The sequence below is a fragment of the Miniopterus schreibersii genome (assembly GCF_964146895.1).
Source record: "Miniopterus schreibersii genome assembly, chromosome: 2".
NCBI classification, from domain to species: Eukaryota; Metazoa; Chordata; class Mammalia; order Chiroptera; family Miniopteridae; genus Miniopterus; species Miniopterus schreibersii.
The window spans coordinates 105395097-105417244 of NC_138102.1; the positions used below are offsets into that span (position 1 = coordinate 105395097).

At 34.2% G+C, this 22148-nt stretch overlaps 1 protein-coding gene across 6 annotated transcripts in view; it reads right to left on the reverse strand.

Moving 5' to 3' along the window:
- ERC1 (ELKS/RAB6-interacting/CAST family member 1) overlaps nucleotides 1-22148 on the reverse strand; it is a 426664-nt gene that overhangs the window by 250477 nt on the left and 154039 nt on the right. For all 6 annotated transcript variants that reach the window (XM_081130861.1, XM_081130858.1, XM_081130859.1 and 3 more), the window contains 4 exons: nucleotides 18453-18590; nucleotides 16885-17025; nucleotides 15772-15912; nucleotides 13336-13529 (listed from right to left, as the gene is read on the reverse strand). In XM_081130861.1, the coding sequence (XP_080986987.1) occupies nucleotides 13336-13529; nucleotides 15772-15912; nucleotides 16885-17025; nucleotides 18453-18590 (614 nt within the window). The remainder of the gene's footprint in view (nucleotides 1-13335; nucleotides 13530-15771; nucleotides 15913-16884; nucleotides 17026-18452; nucleotides 18591-22148) is intronic.

The following is a 22148-nucleotide window of genomic DNA, read 5'->3' on the forward strand; positions in this document are numbered from 1 at the left end:
CGTTTGCAGGCTTGATCACCAGCCCCGGTCGGGAGCTTGAGGGAGGCAACCAATCAATGTGTCTTTCTCACAACAATGTTTCTTTCTTTCTCTCTCTCTTCCCCTTCCTCCCTCCCTTTTACTCTCTCTGAAAAGCAATGGGAAAAAATATCCTTGGGTAAGGATTTAAAACAAAAGAATTTGTAAAATGACATCTTATGAGGTTTTAGTGACTAGTGTCAGTAAATAATAATAAATAAATAAAAAGTATCTTTCTAAATTGTACAGTCAGAGAAATGGCTGTTTGACCAAGTTAGATTTCAGGAATCAATGTAGAACTTTTTCATCAAACTAGATGAAAGATATTTATAACAACACAAATGTATTTGAGCAAGGCATGAAGTATTTAACTTCCATTAGATAACAACATAGGGACTCTGATCTTAATGCAGTTATTAGGAAATATCCCACAGATTCCAAACATTTGTTTTGAAGACAAATCTGCAAAAGTCACTGCTAAATAAAACACAGGTAATAATAATATTGAGCTCAATTTGTTTAGATTCAAGAGTTAAAGAGAGTGAAAAAGATGACATTTATAGGCCTCACTTCTTAAATATCTGCCTTTAGCCAAATGTGCTGCTTTATAGTAAAAAGTAAAGATGAATTCTGAACCAAATCATATCTTTTTGTCTATACATGAACTTATTTCTTTGTATTCATTTTCTGGGGCTAATGTCACTAAACAAGAACTAAAGAGATGTATACGTTTAAGATTAGAGCACATGAATCTTCAGTCATCATCGCTTTAAATAAAATCTCTATGTTTAGTACTAAATGAAAAGGGGGACAGAAGAGGGTGGGGAGGACAAGGGAGGAAAAGAAACAAAAAAGTTTATCCAAAATAGAAATGCTTAGTGGAGATACTAAAATACAAACACTACAGTTAAGTATCACTATTAACACAAAACAGGTGGTTAAAACAAACAATGAAGGGTTAACTATCTGCCCAAGGTCATATAATGAAGTCACAGAAACATCCAATCCAATCTCAAACCATAAATTACACTCTCTTGATTACCTACTCAACTGGATTTGGCAAAACCATAATTAAAATCGTGAAATGCATATACATATAAATACTATACTAAATTCCAATCTGGAATGAAGAGAGGCTTCTTTACATATCACCTTTGCCACTGGAAAAATATAACCTGTTTTATTTTGTGTGCCTTGGAAAATAAACTTATTTGGAAATAAGTATAGTTTAATAGCATTTACTGTTAAGGGTAAAAACTACTAAAATGTCACTGTCTAGGTGGCTCAGTTGGTTGGAGCATCGTCCTGTACACCAAAAAGGTGGCAGGTTCAATTCCAGGTCAGGGCACATACCCAGGTTGCAGGTTTAATCCCCGGTCAGGACATGTATGGGAGGCAACCAATCAATGTTTCCCTCTCACATTGATGTCTATCTTTCTCTCCCTTCCTCTCTCTAAAATCAATAAAAGCATAACCCTGGGTGAGGATTAAGAAAAAAAAACCTACTAGCCCAGCCGGGCGTGGCTCAGCGGTTAAGCGTCAACCTAGGATCCAGGCGATCGGGGTTCGATTCCCGGTCAGGGCACATGCCTGGGTTGAAGGCTCAATCAATGACTCTCTCATCATTGATGTTTCTATCTCTCTCTCTCCCTCTCCTTTCCTCTCTCTGAAATCAATAAAAACATATTAAAAAAAAGAAAAGAAAAAAAAACTACTAAAATGAACCAGCTAACAATATTATAATTAACAAAACTTGTAACTCAGGAATTACGTATACATTAATGATTTTCATGGACAAATTCTTCTTGAGCCTTTCCAGAAGAATTTTAGAAGTTTTGATTAGAGACACTTAGATCAAACTTGCCATGCCACATTAGGCCAGATAAATTTTATATTTTTTGGCGCATTTCATGAAAAAGCAACAGAATATGCAGTCTTTTCAAGTGCACATGGAACCAGCATTACTTATAATAGCCAAGATATGGAAAGCAACCTAAGTGCCCATCAATAGGCATTTGGGCAAAAAAGAAAAAAAAGCTGTGGTACGTATATGCAATGGAATCTTACGCAGCCATAAAAAGGATGAAATCTTACCATTTGTAACAACATGGATGGACCTCAAAGGTATTATGCTCAGTGAAATAAGTCAGAGAGAGAAAGACAAATACCATATGATTTCACTTATATGTGAAATCTAAAGAACAAAATAAACAAAACAGGAAGATATTCATAGATACAATAGATACAGAGAACGAACTGATGGTTGTCAGATTAGAGGGGGGATGGGGGGCTGGGGAAAAAAGGTGAAGGGATTAAGAAATACAAATTGGTAGTTACAAAATAGTCACAGGGATATAGAGTACAGCACAGGGAAAATAGTCAATAATATTGTAATAACTATGTATAGTGCCAGGTGGGTACTAGACTTATTGGGGGAATCACTTCATAAATTATATAAATGTCTAACCACTATGCATACACTTAAACCTAATATAAAATAATTGAACGTCAACTGTAATTGGAAAAAAAAAAAACTGTCATGAAAAAGACAAAATATGGGAAAAAGCGATAAAACTTGCCAGTAAAAGTATGAGTCCTCTTGAAGCTTAAGTTAAGACATGAAAGTTCTCTAAACACAAGGCAAAGGCCTTCAGATATTTTTCTACTAAAGCTGAATTGTTTTCACATTTTGAATTACGTAATTCCAAATAATTTCAGACTGTAATATGTAGAGAAAATGTTTAGAATATAATGTGGAAAAAGCACTTTTGAAATACAGTATTTGTGCTTGCTATTTTTACTGCAAACACTAAGATTTCTTCTGCAGTGTATATAGTTTATTTGAAATAGGAGTTCCATACAATTTAAACAAAACAAAATAAAACTGAGTCATTGGTGGTAACAAGGCAGGTGACCAATAATACGGAATCTATATTATAGATGAAAGGAATATTTTTCAGACATGAGAAACATTGAAAGTTAAGAAACATTTTGTAAAAGAAGAAAAGCAAAATAGACTAAAAAATGTCAATAAGATAGTAAGAGACAGTAAGAAAACAATGTCACATAAACTACAAAAGAACAGTTTCTAGAAGGAAGGGAGATAGTCAATAACATTTAACACCCCAGAAAGGTCAATTTGACCAAGACAAACAAGGTCAATGAATTTGGCACCTAGTATAGAACATCACTGAAGCAATTTTAGTACAGGAGTGAGAGAAGAATCCAAATTACACTGGTTTGGAAAATAAATGGGAATTGTGAAAGTGGAGGTGGCGAGAATAAATGATTGTTTCATAACTGTGCAACCAAACAGAAAAAAAGTAAAAGGTAAAGGTAAGATACTGTAGTAAACTGAAGCCAAGGAAAAGACACTGGGAAGCATTATTTACATTTCTTTTTAAGGATTGGGGGAAAGTAGGATATGTCTTATGTTTGGGAAAGTGAGTGGAAAGAAAGAGAATAGATGTAAGGAAATAGGGAGAAGAAGGATCTGATTTATGGAGCATGCTTTTGAAAACTAGTGAGAGGGAAGAAATATAGAGAATAGGAAGGTAGAGCCTGGGTAAAGAGCTGGGCCATTAGTTCCACTGAAACAAAAGGAAGGTAAAGATGAGTGAAGATAGAAACTTCAAGACTGTTAATACCCTCCAGCTCTATTTACTTGGTAAAGCAGGAGAGGTCATGGCTAAGAGAGAAGGAAAAAAGTGTGGATCTGACTGAAGAACCACCTTCATGAATTAGATTAATATATCAATTACTCAAGAGGGCTTCATTTTGTGTTTTTAACATACTTACACCCACATAAATTGCTTATTTTTAAAGGATTCAAAGGTAAGGGGACTTTTTCAGAAATACTGTTAAGGTTTGCAATTTAAATATTGAGATGAAATAACAAGGAGTAGAAATGGGAAAGGGAGCCTTTTTTCAAAAGAGCCTCAACTTCATCTTTCTACATGTATCAGAAATTTCAGCACCTAAAAAGTGGAGTCTTAAAATACCAATACAAAAGAAATATATGTTTTTTTCTCATTTTCTACACATACACAACTTTGCACTGAAATTCTACTTTGCACTTTCTATTGACACTGGTATGAATCAATAAAATCAGTATAGTGATTTAAAGAACCTGAAATGTTTGGCATCATGCTATGACATCCTGGATCAAATAGGACTCCATGAAAAAGGTAAAAAGGAGAAATCGTAATAGATCCATGTATCAATTGCTTACCTGGTGCCAGACACTGTTCTAAGTGCTCTTTGTATTAACTCCTTCAATGTTTACAACAACTCTGTAGATTAGATAACTGTCCCAATTCTACTTAAGAAAATTCAAGCAATCTCAGGTTTCATAGCTCATATTCTAACTCCTACACTACAGTACATATAACATAAAGAGCTCTAAGATTGAAATGAGAGGATCTGGTTTCAAATTCAAGTACCATCACTTACTAGTTGGTTGACCCTAGAGAAATCATGTTCCCTAATCACAGTTCCTCATTAGAATAATCTGCCCTGGGTAAACCCATATGCTAACTGTAAATCAAACAGACAGGTGTTTTCCTAAATAGTAAATATATATGATGTTATTATTAGAAAAGAGCTGCTACATAAAATGCATATGGTATTAATAATATCATTTTCCAAACCCTGTCAGGAATTCTCACACCTTAATATACATTACCATGACTCATATGCAAAATGAGTAACTTTTAAAATGCAGGTTTCCAATTATTTTTTGCCAGCTTCTCTTACTAATTTACTGACTAATGAAGATGTAAAGCTTCTACCATAGTGCCTCTGACACATAAATAGCAGTAGTTGGTGGCTGTTTTGTTATCACTAGTTCTACCATCAGCAGAATCACAAAAAAACAAAATTTAAGGATTGTGTATGTGAAATAATTCAAGGTTTCTTATACAAATGCATACTGTGGCAACTTTCCCTCCATCATTCACCCTGCTAATATAATATTATTAGCCCAAATGTCTCCAATAAAATTTTATTTAAATTAAAACAATATTGTTTTCCTCCTCACTCCCCTGGTGGGTGGCTCCTTTCACCTTCATTTCTCTTCCAGTCAAAACACTGGTCTGATTGTTGCTTTCTGACTGTTCTTACTGTCTTTTGAAGTAAAGAACTTTGAGCCCACTCTTCTGGTAAACTAAAACTCCTGACATTTTATGCACTCATAACTAGATTTCTAGACATTGCTTTCCTGGAATAAGTTCTATCATTTCAGCTCAAGATAATGTTAGTATACAATGCTCTACTACATGTCTTTGTTTTAGTACAATCATACTGACCTTGAGGTGAGACTGAAGGAAACAGCAAATCCAGGAAGAAAATGTGAAAGAGAAAGTTAGAAAGAATTAATAAGGACCATATTCAAAAATAATATTATTCATAGACATAGACAAACATAAAGTACAGGATTAAAGAAGGGGAAGAAGTCATAGATTCTGCACAGGTACTAAAAATTAGTAATTTCAGAATTTCAACTCTCAACAAATGTATTTTTACATTATATTTACTCCACTGTACCTTAATGTAAGGTTCTATAGAAAAAAAATTTTATTTAAAATTTACCACTTCCTAGGGCAGGGAAAAAATTGTTAAACACAAAGAAAAAGAAGAGAAGGTTAGCGCTCCCCCTTTCCATTGAAGTAGCTAAGTGATTTCACAACTTTGAAGAGCTTAGTTGTATACACACCCGCCTTGTAACTGACTACCTTTACCCACCCCGCTCCATTTCTTGCATCCGAGTTATCCGTGAGCAAAAGGAGAAAAACACTGACAACTTTGGTTATTCTGTAGAATACAGGACTCTAATTTATTTGGAAAATTCTATATAATATTCTCAAATATGAAAACAAAATTTTCCCCCCAATTTTTCCCCCCAAATATTTCTCATTTCAAGCCTACCAAAATCTGCCTCAAATGGTGCAATATAAAAGCACTAAGGAAGAAAAATATAAGGCTCTATAAACGTCAATTCATTTCCAATACTGCTCAGCAGTAAAAGAACAAAGTAGCCATGCTTAATATTCCTACAGAGCATGAAACTTCTGTGGTTCAGTTTACCTTTTTAAAACTTAATCACTGTCACTGAAATTACTATCATCCTACAAATACTTAGATTTTTAATGGCCAGTGCCATCCAAATTGGCTTCGGGATCTAAATTTTACCTTAAGTATATTTCTTGAATGCAAGCACTATTTCAATTTGTATTTTAATTTTTTCTAATGTTTCAGTACTTAAAACAACTTTTAAAAGTCATGAAAATAATGAAACAGTTTATTATCCCCATTATACAAGATAAAAATATGAAAAACAAAGAAAAAATTTAACTTCCTCACAATCACACAGTGAGTGTGTGGTAGATCCAGGATAAAAATCTAGGTCTGCTGACATACCACCTGAGCATACTTTAAATGTTCTGTGATGCTTAAAGATTCCTATCTATAAAAATCCAAGACTCTGGCATATATAAAACAGTGTAGAATACAATGTTCAAAGTGAAAAAGAGTGTAGAGTAAAATCTCTAAATGATTGTTCCCAATGATCTTTTTACTGGTTATGATGCAGTAAGAATAATTTTAGATTAACAATGACACTAACTGAAATCTATAGATGCAAGGCTTTATATAAGGAGCGGGTAAATACACTTTTTAAAAAAACAAGCTTATTCCTGTCAACAGTGAGCAACTTTAAAAATCTTTTCACCTATTTCATGAGTCATAGTTCATTTTGGTATCAAACTATAGCTTTGGGGAAATAAACTCAGGAGAAAAAATATGTACATAAAATAACTGTATATAATTCTAGCGTTTATACTTTTAAGTAAAAATTTAAGTTAACTATTACATTCCTATCAAGACGGTAGTAACAAATTATAAGGTACTGTACCCACAAGAAACCTTGGGAAGACGACCTAATAGAATTGACTACGTTAAACGAAATCAGTGAAATTCAAGAAAGAAGGAACAAGCAGCGTCCCCAGGGCAAGGGCTGAAGCAAGCAGGGTCAGGTGAAGAGCCCCCACGCTCAGGGGTAACACTCTCAGCATCTTTCTTTCCTTTTTTCTTTTGTTCCTCTTTTAAACACAACTCATTCTCCCTCAACCAGGGACACACAACCACCACAGCATCACCAGTCATCTCTCTTTAACTATGTTAAGACTATATTCTCTGACACTGTACTTCATGAACCAAATCCATAACCATAAATTTTAAAGTAAAAAAATTATTCTCCAAGGAACCATTTTCCTCATGAATTGCATACTGGTTTCTGCCAAAGCTATATACAGATTAATATTAATTTATATATGGAAGATATTTTAAAACATTAAACTGAATATCAATTCAAGATTTCCTTATGGAGATACATTTACAAACATGAAGACTAAGTACGTAGGTTTACATTTTCAGGTTTCCTGTGCCCGAGTATACGGGACATCAGTATAAAGCCCACAAACATAAAGCCCATTTTCCCAAAGAAAAGATCCAAAAAAATGTTTTAGGTCAACCTAAATAAGTAAACTTCCAGGATGTAGGGAAACAGTTACATATCTAATTATAACAATAAATATATTCATTTGGTTACACACATTTAAAATGGAAGACATGAGAAAATAATGTTAATCTGGAAATATTTTCTTCCACTCTCACATCCACTGAAAGAATGTTATCCACTCTCTGCATGCATTTTTAATATCAGTTCACCAAGGATAGAAGAGGTACCATTACTTTATGCATAAAGAAAGAAAAAAATTATACCAGGTAAATTATGCCATGCCATTATTTATACATGTATCCCAGTTTCAGAGATGTCAAAATGTAAAAATAAAAGTTAAAACTGGCATTTCATTGTGACAAAACAAGAAAGAGGTTATCTATATTTTGTTTACCCTGCAGAATGAAGTCATCCCACTGAGTTATATGAAATTGTAAGAACATTATAGTATATGAATTTACTTCAACTTTTACAGAAGGAAAAATATATGTAAATTGTAAATATTACAAACATAGAAAAGAAATATAAAAATAATAATATTTTCAGTATAATAAGTGTATAAAAGACTATTAAATCTCCATCCGTTTGATGAAAGGTCTGAATATATGGGCGGTGGGAAGGTAAAAGGGAAGAAATGTGAGGCGATTAGGTGGTAAAATAGTAAAGAAGTTCTGTCTCTATGTTATATATATTTAGTGAGCGCTCAATAATGTGTAGTCACAGGACAGAATGTGACAGATACTATAGGAAAAGTACAAATAAAGAAAAAAGAAATTACTACCTAAGTGAGGTCAGTTAATTTTTCCCCCCAAAAAGGTAGCAGTTAAAAGGGGTCAGGTTCCCACAAACAAATAAGGGGAAAGAAAATTTTAGTCAAAGAGAAAAGAAGAAAAAAAAAATGAGAAAATACCATTCATCTTCTAACCTTGAGGTCCATTTTTTAAGAAAACAGAGAGTTAATTCTATCAAACCAAAATGTGGAAATATCATCTGCAAACTACTTCAAGTTTGCCAACACATTTTAGAAGATTTATAAAAAAATAAAAACAACTTCATTTTCATTACATAAAATTTCAGATATTAGTAATCTTTAAAAAGCAAGTTAAAAACTAAAGAGGCCATATCCTTGAGCCATGAGGTTCAAGTCTAGCAATTATCTTCCTTAATTTCTCCAACAACCACCAGGAAAGTTCTTTCTCTTACACAGACATGCATGCAAATAATACCCTGAATTAATCTTACTCTTGGCATGATAAGAAAACCACCACATTCTTTATGTTCAACACAGTTCAGTATATTGATCTTGATCCTCAAAAGTACAGACTCCTCTTACTAAAATAAGGTTAAAAGTTACTGCTTTAAGCAGTTCAGACAGTTAATTCAGGGCCTAACTACCTTGAGCCTAAATCCTGAACAAACTGGGAATGCTCTTGCTTGAAAAATGAAAATCAACTGAAGTAGAACCAAATACTTTGAATAGATCATAAATCACTTATAAGTCACTTGTTTATAAGTCAGAATGTAGTTCCCTTGAAAACAATATTATAAGTACAGGCTAGGTTTTCTTGCTAGTCCACAAAATTTATGTTTAATCATGATGGAAAAGCCTAGAACTAACAGTTCTAGATGATGTCTGGAAAAGATGGTTAGTGAAGAAAATAACAGTAACCATCACAAAACAGAAAAATTAAGTTTTCCTTCATTATACTTATAAGAATGTGTGTGTGTGTGTGTGTGTTCATATACTATATGAATGAATAACAAAACTGATCTCCAGTTCTCTTGCCTTCCTCAGAATAGTCACAGCAGCAATACAATATCCTGGCTTTCCCTTTTCATTTCATATCTCTAATACTACAGTTCTAGGAAATGAAATTAGCAGTCTAGGATCCAAAATTACCTACTGGCCTTCCAACCAAACTCTCAAACCATTATCATTTAATATTGGTCTCAAAAATTAAAAGACCAGCCCAGCCAGTGTGGCTCAGCGATTGAGCATCTACCTATGACCCAGGAGATCGGAGTTCAAGTCCCAATCAGAGCGCATGCCTAGATTTCGGGCTGATCCCCAGCAGAGGCAGCTGATCAATGACTCTCTCCCATCACTGATGTTTCTATATCTCTCTCCCTCTCCCTTCCTCTCTCTGAAAAGCACATTCATTATGAATCTTTTAAAAAAATAATAAACCTTCTAATATGCTCACTTTAGAAATTTTCAATTACATTCAGGGTTCCTGAAGCTAATCCAAATTGATTTAGTTATATAAGGACTTGTCAAGTTCTAAGTTTTTGTTTGTTATTGTTGTTGCTTTTTTTCCTGAAATTGATCTATAAAGACTATTCAGAACCACCAGGCGATGACTTTCTTGAAGTGTCAATTTCCCTGGTCTACAGGGCCCAGTTACTTAAACACTAATCTAGGTGTTGCTGTGATGGTATTTTGCACATATAATTAAAGCCTGTAACCCATTTATGTAAAAGAGAGATTATCCCAGATAATCGGAGTGGGCATAACTGAATCCTTTGGAAGGCTCTAAAAGCAGGGCTGAGGCTTCTCCTGGAGAGAAAAAAATTCTGCCTGAGGACCACAATTTTGGCTCATGCCTGTAGGAGTTTTATCCTGCTGGTGATCTCTTCCTGACAGCTTGCCATAGAGATTTCATACTTGCTTAGCCAGCCCCCGACAATAATACAGGACAACTACTTGTAATGAATCTTTTTATATAGATATACGTGTGTGTGTGTGTGTGTATAGACATATATGTATAAATATACATACATATATCCTACAATCCTTTGTAATAAATATATATATATGGTGTATATCGTATGTACGTTTGTATCCCTCCTACTGGTTCTACCACTCTAGTTGAAATCCAAGTGATATACACCACAGTATGGAATTTATAAGTAGTACTTCTTAGATTTAATTAGGGAAAATATTTTATATTTGCAGATATATAGGTGGACTTATATAATCCTTTCTAAAACTGCAGTAGGTCAAGACAGTGGTACAGCACTAACTCATCTATGACAGGAACTACTGTAAGAGCAATGTAGGGGACTATTCATTTTTCTCAAGACCACAAATGGGTCTGAGAATTTTTCATAATGTAATCTAAACCTTTTAATATTGGATATTTTTACATAAGAAGTACTAGGAAATTTTAAAAGAATACTAAGAATTTTCTTTAGTTCAATAATTTTAACAGTTTGCCTTTATTTTTGCACTTAGAAGGTTGCTGAACACCCTTTACAAATAATTCTACCTCCTGAATTATGGTGTGGCATACAGTTGCATCAGCTAAGTGGACTTAAAGGGCAATTCAGCATAAGGACAGCCACATAAAAGATGGGCTAGAAACAAAGACTATGAAAATTATAACCAACAATATCAGAATCTTACCAGAGAAACATGCACTTGATCCACAAACAATGTACCTAAGAAGTACAATTCAACTTGACATATAACCAGCTGTTCTCTAATTCTGACCAAGCAAAATCCCCAGCAAGCCCCAGCAGTAGCAACAGCAGCATTAGCAATTCAGTTAGCACAGAACTGTAGCCTTACCTACCACTCACTTTCCCAGGAAGTACCAAACAAATCCCCCTGATGGTGCAGAGACAAAAACCTGGTGTGGAAGGTACAAACTGTGAGAGGCTGGCTTTCTGAGAACAGCATGGCCAAGAGGGATCACACATATAAACATGTACATACCAAAATCCAAATGGAATAGGATCATGATAAGACAAATCAAAAAAGGGTGAAGAAACTCAAATTATAAATTATGGGCCACAGATACCCACACAGAGGAAGTGGTGGAATGGCAACACAAGAAGCCAGTAGTGAGAAACACAGCATGCTACACACATGCCCTCAGTACTAAATCTGGGAACAAAAGGCATTATCTAATCCCAACTGTCCTAGACTGTTTACTCCTATCTTTATGTTGCTCAGTAACAAATTACAAAGACAATAAGCAAAAACTGAGTTTTTAAAAGTGTTTCTTTTCTTTTTTTGGTTGGTAGCCAAGAAACTGTGTGTGAAATCCTAAAACAAAATTACAACCTTGCGTGACCAGTGATTTATCAACCGTATGTTACATTCCATGGAAAAAATATATCATTTATTACTCTTTGTCAAAATGTGAGAAATATAATAGCTAATAAAACCTATATCATGGGCTTTGGATACCAAATATATATTTAATCACATTTCTTACTCTCACTCAAATTATATCCATCTCCAAAAATCATTATGGGGTCAAAAATGAATTGAAACGTTTTCAAGCAAGCAATAATTTCAACAAATCAGACCAAAGATTAAAACTTTATCAAGGAATTCCTTTTCTGAAATAGTGAAATATATTCAGTGAGAATTCATTAATCTATTAAAAGTGCTGTATTTTAAAATCTATGCAGTACTGCTGCTGATTTCAGGCCGACACAAAAACAAAGAGAGGCATGTATTCATGAAAGTACATAAGGATGTGTGTGTGTGTGTGTGTGTGTGTGTGTGTGTGTGTACATGCATGCACGTGCATTGTGTATGGGGGGGGATGCAGTGCAAACATGAGGGAAGACATATAAAAACACACATAATCTAATCTTGAGATTCAGGTAATTGTTAATTCTGATATAAAGAACTTATTCAGTTGTCTTAATAGAACCAGAAAATATAAATTAATATCGAGATAAGAGAAAACAAGTGAATGGATAATCAGCCCATATTATTCACACTTTCAGGATAGTGAAAGAGAACTGTAATGGTTGAACTTTGTTATTTTAGTTTCTTGAAAATCAAACTTCTATAGATATAGGATAGGAGAAATAATAACTTCTAGAGGAAGATATCAGGTCTACCACTATTCCAAAAATTTAAAACTTAATAAATAGCTTATGAAAGTAGTCTAATACTTCCCAACCTTCAAGAAAATAAAAATAAAAATATTCCTAAGAATCAGGCTCCAAAGAGCGAAACAGATTAGTGACTTCATTCTGTCACTGTCGCTCTCTCTGACTGTTCAGAAGAATATGGGTGATTACTGAATTTCTACTGGAAGAACTGTTTCTAAGCACTTGTGAATTTGTGTTAGCTATATAGTAGGTGTAAAAGAAGAGGTCAAGAGGCATATGCTTAATCCTTAGTATAATACACCCTAGTGAGAGAGAGAAAAAACAATTCCAAGAGAACTATCTGACTGGATCTGTTCAAACACAGTACATTTCAAAGAATTCAAAGTTAGAGTTCCATAAATATTATATCCAAGTCTCCTAAATTGTCCTCAAAATGTCCTCCTCCTTCTAAATTTGGCCTATGCACTGGTATAATAGCCTGCTTTTCTACAATACAAATCGTAAAAGTCGAAAAATGCATAGCCCAAAGGAACAATCAGCTCAACAAAAAAGATCTAAACCAATGAAACAATATTAACTCCTTGAACTTAATGCTCATTTGCTCCTCAGATAAATACTAAGAAGCAAGTGGCTTTTTATACTCTCTTGATTAGCCAGTAGAAAAATTTAATTTCTTAATGAATACTTTCTTTCTAACCAATAATAAAGTCCATGGCTTCCCAACGTATTCCCATTCTGTGCTGCCTTTTAGAGACTGCAACAGTGAATTTATACTGACTCAGAAAACAGTGCATAATAAAGTAACATCAAGCACTCATGAACCTACATTGAGAGAGGCAGACATACTGAAGAGCGTGCCCTCAAAAGTATATAACTGAAGTTTTTAAAATCATACTTTAGCTTTTTGAACAAAGTGGAACACTGTTCAGCTTTCCTTTCCTTACCTTTCCAACTCAGCGATCTTCTTATCTTTGTCATTCTTCTCATTTTCCACCTCCTTCAAGATTTCCAAGAGGCGGTCAACTTCTGCCTGGGCCTTGCTAGATTCATCTTTGTACCTGGCAATCTCTCTCTCCAATTGCTGTATGCGGTCACTCATCTCTGGGCTAGCTCTGGCCTCCAATGCTGCCTCATGTGCCTACAAAGAAAAGTGTTCAAATTCTATCAAATATGCATACAGTGCAGTGGGCAAACCATGTCCCAACGAACTATCTATACATCAATTTCAATAAGATATTATCAAACATCCAACAGCTAGTCTTCAATTTCTAAAGTTTTTCTCTGCTTAAGTATTACACAGACCAAATCTACCTTTACACCTCAAGGAACTTGAAAAACAAAAACAAAACCCAAAGTCAGTAGAAGGAAGGAAATGAAGATCAGATAGAAAATACATGAAATAAAAACTAAGAAGACAATAGGAAAGATCAATAAAACTAAGAGCTGGTTCTTTTAAAAGATAAAGAAAATAGATGAACCTTTAGCTAGACTCGTCAAGGAAAAAAGAGAAAGTATTCAAATAAGAAGAATCAAAAATAAAAGAGAAGTTACAAGTGATACACAGAAATATGAAAGATCAGATGAGACTACTAAGTAAAATTGTTCACCAACAAATTAGACAACCATGAGGAAATGAATAAATTCGTGGAGACATACAATCTCCCAAAACTGAACAATGAAGAAACAGAAAATCTGAATAGACCACTTACTAATTAAGGAAACTGAATCAATAAACAGGAACCTCCCAACAAACAAAAGTGCAGGACCAGACAGCTTCACTGATGGTATAAGTCAGTTCATCTCTCTCTTTAAAGTGTTCTCACCACACACAAAAAGGTAACTTTATAAGATGATAGATATATTAATTAGCTTTACTGGGGTAATCATTTCACACTGCATGCATATACCAAATCATCATGTACACCTTGAATATATATAATTTTTGTTTGTCAGTTATATCTCAATAAAGATAAAAAAAGAGTCAAAAATGTATACTCTAGAGCAATCTTTTTTTTTTAATTTAAGAAATATAACTGATACACTAAGAGAGGAAAGAAATAAAGTAATATAAAATGTTCAGTTAAAATAGACAAGGCAGAAAAGACGTGAGAAAAGAGACAAAGAACAAACAAAGCAAATAGGTAACTGCAACAGTAACCTCCTTCTTGAAGGAGGGCACTGTGGAAGCAGTACACTAGGAAAGCATCAGTAATTAACTAAAATAAAGAGGAACAATCATCCAGAATGAATCAAGGGAAAATATGAAATGCAAAATGAGCAAAGTTGGGGAAAGCCATCAACCCTTCTACCCAAAAATAACTTTATTTTTTTCATGAACCTAAATATTAAGCCTAAAATATCAGAGATCATATAAATGACCACCTGTAGAAGCATCATGATAAAAGGAGATTAAAAATAAAAAAAAAGAAAATGTGGGGTTGTCATAAACAGGGAAGTTTGGAATGATAATGAAACATTATTCTTGATAGTTACCACTCAGTTTTATTAACCCTAAATACACGTAACAGCTGTACCTTCAATATTCGAGTATTAAATAAAAAATTACCTCCACCTCTTCAGTGAGAAGAAGAAAAGCCCATCTATCAAATCTGACTTGGTTATAACCAGAATCCTTAATCTCAAAAACAGTATTTTCCTACTTGTTCAAAAGTAACTTTAAGATACTGGATTTTCTTCCTTTCCTTAGCATACGAATATAATTTTACTTTTTGGTACACCCTATATGATGATTCATTATAAGAGTACCATGTTGAAAATGCCCAATATATGAAAAGAGAACAAAACTTGAAGTCTCCAGAGTAGCCTGTACCCCCTTTTTCGTTAGTAACCATATTAACTGGACACAGCTACTATAACTGCTCAAAAGTCTCGGTTCCAGTTCTCATAGAGTTGATAGGTCAGAGATAACAAGTAGGAAAGCACTTCGAAAACTATAAAACTGCCATAAAATATTAGAGGCATAAATCAAAGAAATGAATAGTAAATATGTACACCATATCCTAAATTCACCAATGTGAGTCACTGTCACTGTTAAATTACCTCCCTGTAGGAAGCCTGATGCTAACAGAAGAAAACTACCAGATAATTGAGTTACTACATTGTGGCCTTGTATTTCATCCATAAGGGAGCTTCATATTTTAATCTTTCTCTGAATTGCCAATTTTCTGAGAGTTTGGGGATTCTCAGGAGTAAAATAAAATAGGATAAAAATTCTAAGATAATCAAGGTATAAATGATATTTTGAACTTTAGGGGATTATCACTCCACTGGTAAGTTATGACATATGCACATTACATGTAGAGTTTTCTGGTATGTTCTTATTTAAAGCAAAGTAAGGAAATGCAAAATTTTTCTTTAACCTTTTTCAACTGTGATTCCATTTTCAGACATTCCTCCTTCTTCTGCTCCAAAGCAATCTCTAGTGTCTTCAGCCGTGAGTCCTTCTTCAGTCCTGAGGAAGCCAGGGAAGAAGCATGCTCTTTCAGATCCAAGAGTGAAGCCTAAAAAGAGTAATACACATCTAGAATAAATACTAACTATAAACCAAATGTAGATTTAAATTTTTAAATTTATATTCTTGGTGGCTAGTAGTTTCTTTCCATTATCATAAAGTGACATACTTCTATTTCAAGAACATGAAATATAAAACAATATTCACTTTAGCACGCAAGTTTTAACTAGAATAAGATGAACTCCCAAGAACTACAAATTGAATAATGGTTTAATGAGTTCTACCAATACATATCCATTCCCACAAAATAAATGGAAGTAGATCAAGCTTTGTGAATGTACATAGTCAACTTCAGTAGCTACACTGACTTAAATATAAAGTATGCTCCTCTTTTAGAAGAAAAGTTCTTTTCTAAAGAAGATATGTCACTATACTTATGGAACTTAAATTTCCATAAACTTTCTTAAAGATATTAGGAAAAAAATATCTTTCTAATGAAAGATGTCCTTAAACCTCATGAGCTATCATCCGATCACAGGGCAATATTAGCCATTTATGTCACATTAACAGGATTCCCCAAAAGCAAGATCAGAGTACATTAAAGTCACCTAACTGGTTAACATTTAAGATATCTCTGCCAATGGTAAAAGCTGTTATAAATAAATTGTTCTCCTTTTGCATATTCCTTTCACCCATCACCTTTCTTATCATTAGCACAATACTTCTCCAAATATAACTGGGCTTCAGTTATTTTAGGATCTTTAAAACTGTCACTAACAAGTAAGAAATTAACTCATAACACACTGAAAGAGGTAAGACATAGGAATTAAAGGATCCATCTACTATGTCTCTTCAAAGCTTCCTTAAATACACTGTAAGGTCTTCCAAAAGGCCTGCTATAAGAATAATAAGAAAATTGTCCATCAAATACTTTTTATATGTATTGTTAACACCCCGACATATACACACACACAATGCAGTAACTAAGCAAACCAAATAATTCTATTATGGTGATCTTAACCTCTTTCTCTGAGAGGTCGCTTTGCAGTAGGCTGACTTTTTCTTTCAAGTCTTTAAGATCTTTCTTGTAGTTATCAATTTCCTCTTGCTTCTCTCGCTCATCTCTGTCCCGCTGCTCCTTTAAGCGTTCGATGGTCCGCTCCTGGTAAGAGGGCACATCGATACATGAGAAAATTCCTTTCATACTTGTATCATATGACTATAATTCAACTTTTAGCTGATAAAATTTCACACTTCCATCCCCCACTCTAAATACATGATAAATTGTCAAAATTTACTTTGGGAAGAATTCATCCTTCCTATCTATCGTGCTTTAACAAAGATCTGGCTTTGTTCTTTTGATTCCCTTAGGTTTCTTTTCACATAATCTCAACTAGTATTAGATATCCCCAAAGTATATATTCTTTTGGAATAATCCCATTTATTCAATTCCCAAATAACCAAACAAACACACACACACACACACACATACACACTCCACTTATTTGACAATAAGTAACAAATATTTGTTCTTTTATGTAATTTATATGGTGCCTATAAGGCAATGAAAACAACTCACAATTTACACACCAAAAAATAAGAGTGAGGTTAGGGAGATTATGTGCTGAGTTTAAAACATAAAAAGGGTAGCCCAGCTGGTGTGGTTCAGTGGCTGAGCATCAACCCATGAACCAAGAGGTCACTGGTTCAATTCTCCATCAGGGCACAAGCCCAGGGGGTGTGCAGGAGGCAGCGAATCAATGTTTCTATCTCTCTATCCCTCTCCCTCCCTTTCTCTAAAATAAATAAAAACTTTTTTTAAAAAAACAAACATAAAAAGGGTAAAGAAAAGGGAAACCATTACAGCTTTTTGTCAACACTCAGGAAGTTTGAAAGTTAAGTAATTTAAGTACATTTCTGGGTATTATTTATTAATATATTCAGAAATCAAGCCTTGGTTCCTGGCAGGCACCCTGAAATATTGTAAGTCTAAGAGACTTAAGAACAGTAACCCTATTCCTTTAAAAATATCCAGTTAAAATGTCCCACTAAGACTCCTTAAACGTCCTTCATTACCACTTGTTATGCTGGGCTACTTTCTCATTTAGTCAACCATTACTGCAAACCTCGGTTTGCTCATAAAGGCAAAATGAAGTAGCAAGGCCAAGACTAGAAAAACAGCAAGTGCATCATTCATTGTATTAATAATTGAAACCCACAAATATATTAGGTACCAATGCATAGTAAAGGAGAACTAATTATATATTGCTTCCTGATGGTCAGTGTCTGATACTATTCCCACCTCCCCAAATTCTAGTTGACCATATAAATAAAAATAACTTTTCTTTTTCTTCACAAGATCGTAAATGGGGGGGTGTATGGCTAATCCTAGAACTTCAGTCACTGCCCTCTAGTGAGAATCCATCTTGCCTAGGAACAGATACGCAATAGTACAGGGAGCTCTTTTCCCTTTTGCCCAAAAGGGATTTCTTCAGTAGTCTATATTCAAGTCTCATCACTAGAAAAAATATTAGATTAATGAGAAAGCAGAAGAAATGTGTCTGTGAACAGTCTGGACCAATCACTCACCTTCTCTGCCAGGGCCTCCTCCAAAGTTGTCAAGGCAGTGTCGGTGTTGGTGGTATCAGCCTGCAAGGATCTGACTCGTTCTTTCAAGCTGCTCATCTGCTTTTCCTTATCTCTAAGTTGCTCTTGAAGATTTTCAATCTGAGTGTGCATATACATTTAAGAAGGAAAAAAAGAAATTAAAATAAGTACAAATAGTCACAATAAGAATAATTTTAAGTTGGAAAAAGGTAGATCAGGAGTGTCTGTGAGTGTGTTGCCTATAAAAAATAATTTAATCCTAAAGGTTTCAAAACTGCAAGCAAAATTTTAAACCCAGAATTTATCACCAGAACAGAGAAAAGATGCATGCATGCATATACATGAATCTCTAAAGAAATAAAAAAAATAGCTAGGGAGAAAAGACCCAACATATAGAGATGGGAATGGAGAGAGGAATTACAAAGAGGAAAGTCATGAGAAACTGGATTACTTCCAAAATGACAGTATAAATGCCAAGATGGATGCCTTCACAAAGAAAAGAGGGAGGGCAGAGAGTGGAATGGCTAGACAGTAAGGAAAACAGAGCAGCTGTATAAAGGAAACTATGTTTTTTCTATAATAATTTTAATTGAATTTATTGGAGTGACATTGGTTAATAAAATTATATAAGTTTCAGGTATACAATTCTATAATACATCATCTGTATATTGTATTACCAAGGAAAAACTGTCCTTAAATGCTAGTGTTAAGTTAGATTTTTATATCATCTTTTATCTAAACAGCAATCATTTTCAGTGAAATTTCTTACTATAGTTATTCCTTCTTTCATACGCATTTTTATGCATTCACTTACTCATGCCAGACTCTAGTGACACAAAGTATGTAGCTGAATCCAAGCTATGGAAGGGTTTTGTAAAACTTCTATTCTAGACAGATGGATTAGGAATTTTTAAGCAAAGAAATGATCCAGTGATTTTATATAGATAATGCTGCTAGCTATAAAGAAGAAATTTAAGGGGACTCGCATAGAAACACAGAAAATAATTAGGAGACTATCAATTCAGGTAAAAGATTTTGGAGATAAAATGAGCTAACAAAGATGGAAAAGGGGATGGGTTTGAGAAACATTGTGGAAATAGCATGCTATCATTAGGAAGTTTCAAATACGCGTAATGAAAAGTACGAAGCAAAAATATGAAGGAATTGTAGAGATACATTCTTAATAAACTAAAGAAAAAATAATAAGGCAATTATTCTAGAACTCACAAACTTCATTCATTCATTCATTCAACATATATTTGAGCTCCTGCTATGCATCAAGCATTTTTCTAGGTGAAGATACAAAAATAATCATAAACAAAAATCCCTACCCTCAGAGAGCTTACATCCTAATATGGTAGACAGTGAACAGTTAATTAAATGAACACAGTATGTAGCATGACCCTAAGTTCCATGGGGAAAAATGAAGCAGGAGAATGTAATCATATTCTTCTCTTGAGCTAATACTAGAACTAGCTGGTTCATTCTACAGAGCTTTCAAAAAGCAACAAAAAAGCTATCTCCTTTGGGAAGACTTTCTTGCTCTTATCCCCCTAAGAATAATCACTGTCCACGCACGCACACACATCTCCATTCTTTCATCTATTTATTTACTACATTTACTTCCACTCTTACATCCATCTATACATTATAATACAAATTCCTAACCTTATTGTAACTATTTGTTTTGTACATGTCTCCACAAGTAGACTGCATCCTGCCCATTCACTCCAGTTTTCTATTTTCATATCTGGCACATATCAGGTCTATAATAAATACTGGTTAGTCAGTAAATGAATAATACATAAACTTGGACTTTTATAACTGTACTTAGGCATACACATAAATTTCTGCCAAGAAAGGAACTATAAAAGAACCCTAGATCCAAGCTTCAGATAATTTCCTATATTAATCAATTTAGTGTAAGCTCTTTAAGGGCCTGCTTCATTCCAAAGCAAGAAAAAGTAAGTCCCTGTCTAGAGTCAACAAGAATTCCACACGCAGAACAAATAAGTAAAGCTAAAAGATTTGGTAAATTTAGAACAGGGTGCCATAAATACTGTAAGGCTTGGATTTTTATTCTTTAACAAAGAAATAATTATACAGGTGCCTAAACGAACTGAATGTTGTTGGGCTGGAGGGGAGGAAAATGATGTCTATGCTTGGACTCCTACTTACTTTTAAAGAGGAGGAATAAACACTCCATAGTGAAAGGCACTGACACAATGAAGAAAGGACAGTGGACACTAAAAATACCTCCTTTTGGCAAGTTGCCGTCAGTGAGGAAGACCTGAAATAGACATGTGTGTGCAAGCTAGCTGCATAAGCATGGAACAAACCCAAAAGATGCTGTGCGTGATGTGAGGGAGGAAAGGCGTGTACAAAAAAGATTTTTCTTTATCCAGCTTCATGATGAATAACAGTTGAGCCCTACTGAAAGTTCCTGCTACAAATCTTCGCTTTGCTTGTGATTCAAAATTGTGTTATTCTGATCAAGGGTCTCTGGTCTCTGTGTTGCCAACCAGCTGGCATATGACTGCTACCACAACATTCCTGCCATTACGCTCTTCTTTTTCACTGATCTTATGTTGAGGCTGTAAAAGCTGTTCACCCTCAGAGTCCCATATCATATCGTTTCAGTACTTATCATGTAATTTCAATAAAATTTATAGTGGAGACCTTATTCTATACTAAGTTTAATTATCCACAGGATCTGAAATATATGACTTACAAAGTGTTTTGAATACAACAGTCGAAAGAAAAACTGAATCTGTTTCCACATACTTGAATAATAATTATAAAGATAACTGTTTGGAATCATATTAAGTGAAACAATACTCCTTTAAATATGCTCAGAATATCCACACAAGAAACAAATAAACAAACAAACCCAGAACTCTCCATTTTGTAGAAACAGAAACCACAGAATCCCTAAAATACCAACATGATACCAAGTACGACAAAAACAATAATGGTAGTGGTGGTGAGGAGGAGGTAGTGGTGATAACAGGGACCACTAACACTTAAAAACAAAGAGAGTAGTATGTTATGTGGCAGACACTGTTGTAAGAACTTTATATATCAACTATTTAAGCATCACCACAGAACTATGAGAAAATTACTAGCCAATCCAGCTACAGAATCCTACTCTTAATCACTATAAATAATGTTTTATGATGAAAAAACGGAAAAAGTCAATCACACAGAGGTGACTCAAGCATCTTTCCATAAACTATTCCTTATTATTAAAGATCATTTATTAATAAACACAGGACCTTATTATTATGGTCACTTATATTAAAATGTTATCCCTTCTAAAGCAAAGAATAAAGGGTGGAGGTACCAAATCACTACAAATGCAAAAGTACATCTTCCATGGGAGGAACATATATCTAAACACAATACACCGAAGTGGCGGACAGAGCCAAAGACACCTAATACCAGGATTGCAGCATCATGATATTATTAAAATAGTCTGCACAGCCTGACTTTCAAGGGGTAGAAGTAAGCGAGATTATTTATATAATGGACTAAAGAGCACTTGACAATGAAACAGCCAAAAAGCTTTTCTTCTTTTCCTTAACTTATTTTTAAAAATATTGAAAATTAATAAAATGATTATTGCCTAAAATGATATATTTTATCATTCTCTAGGCTTTTTTCTACTTTATGCATACC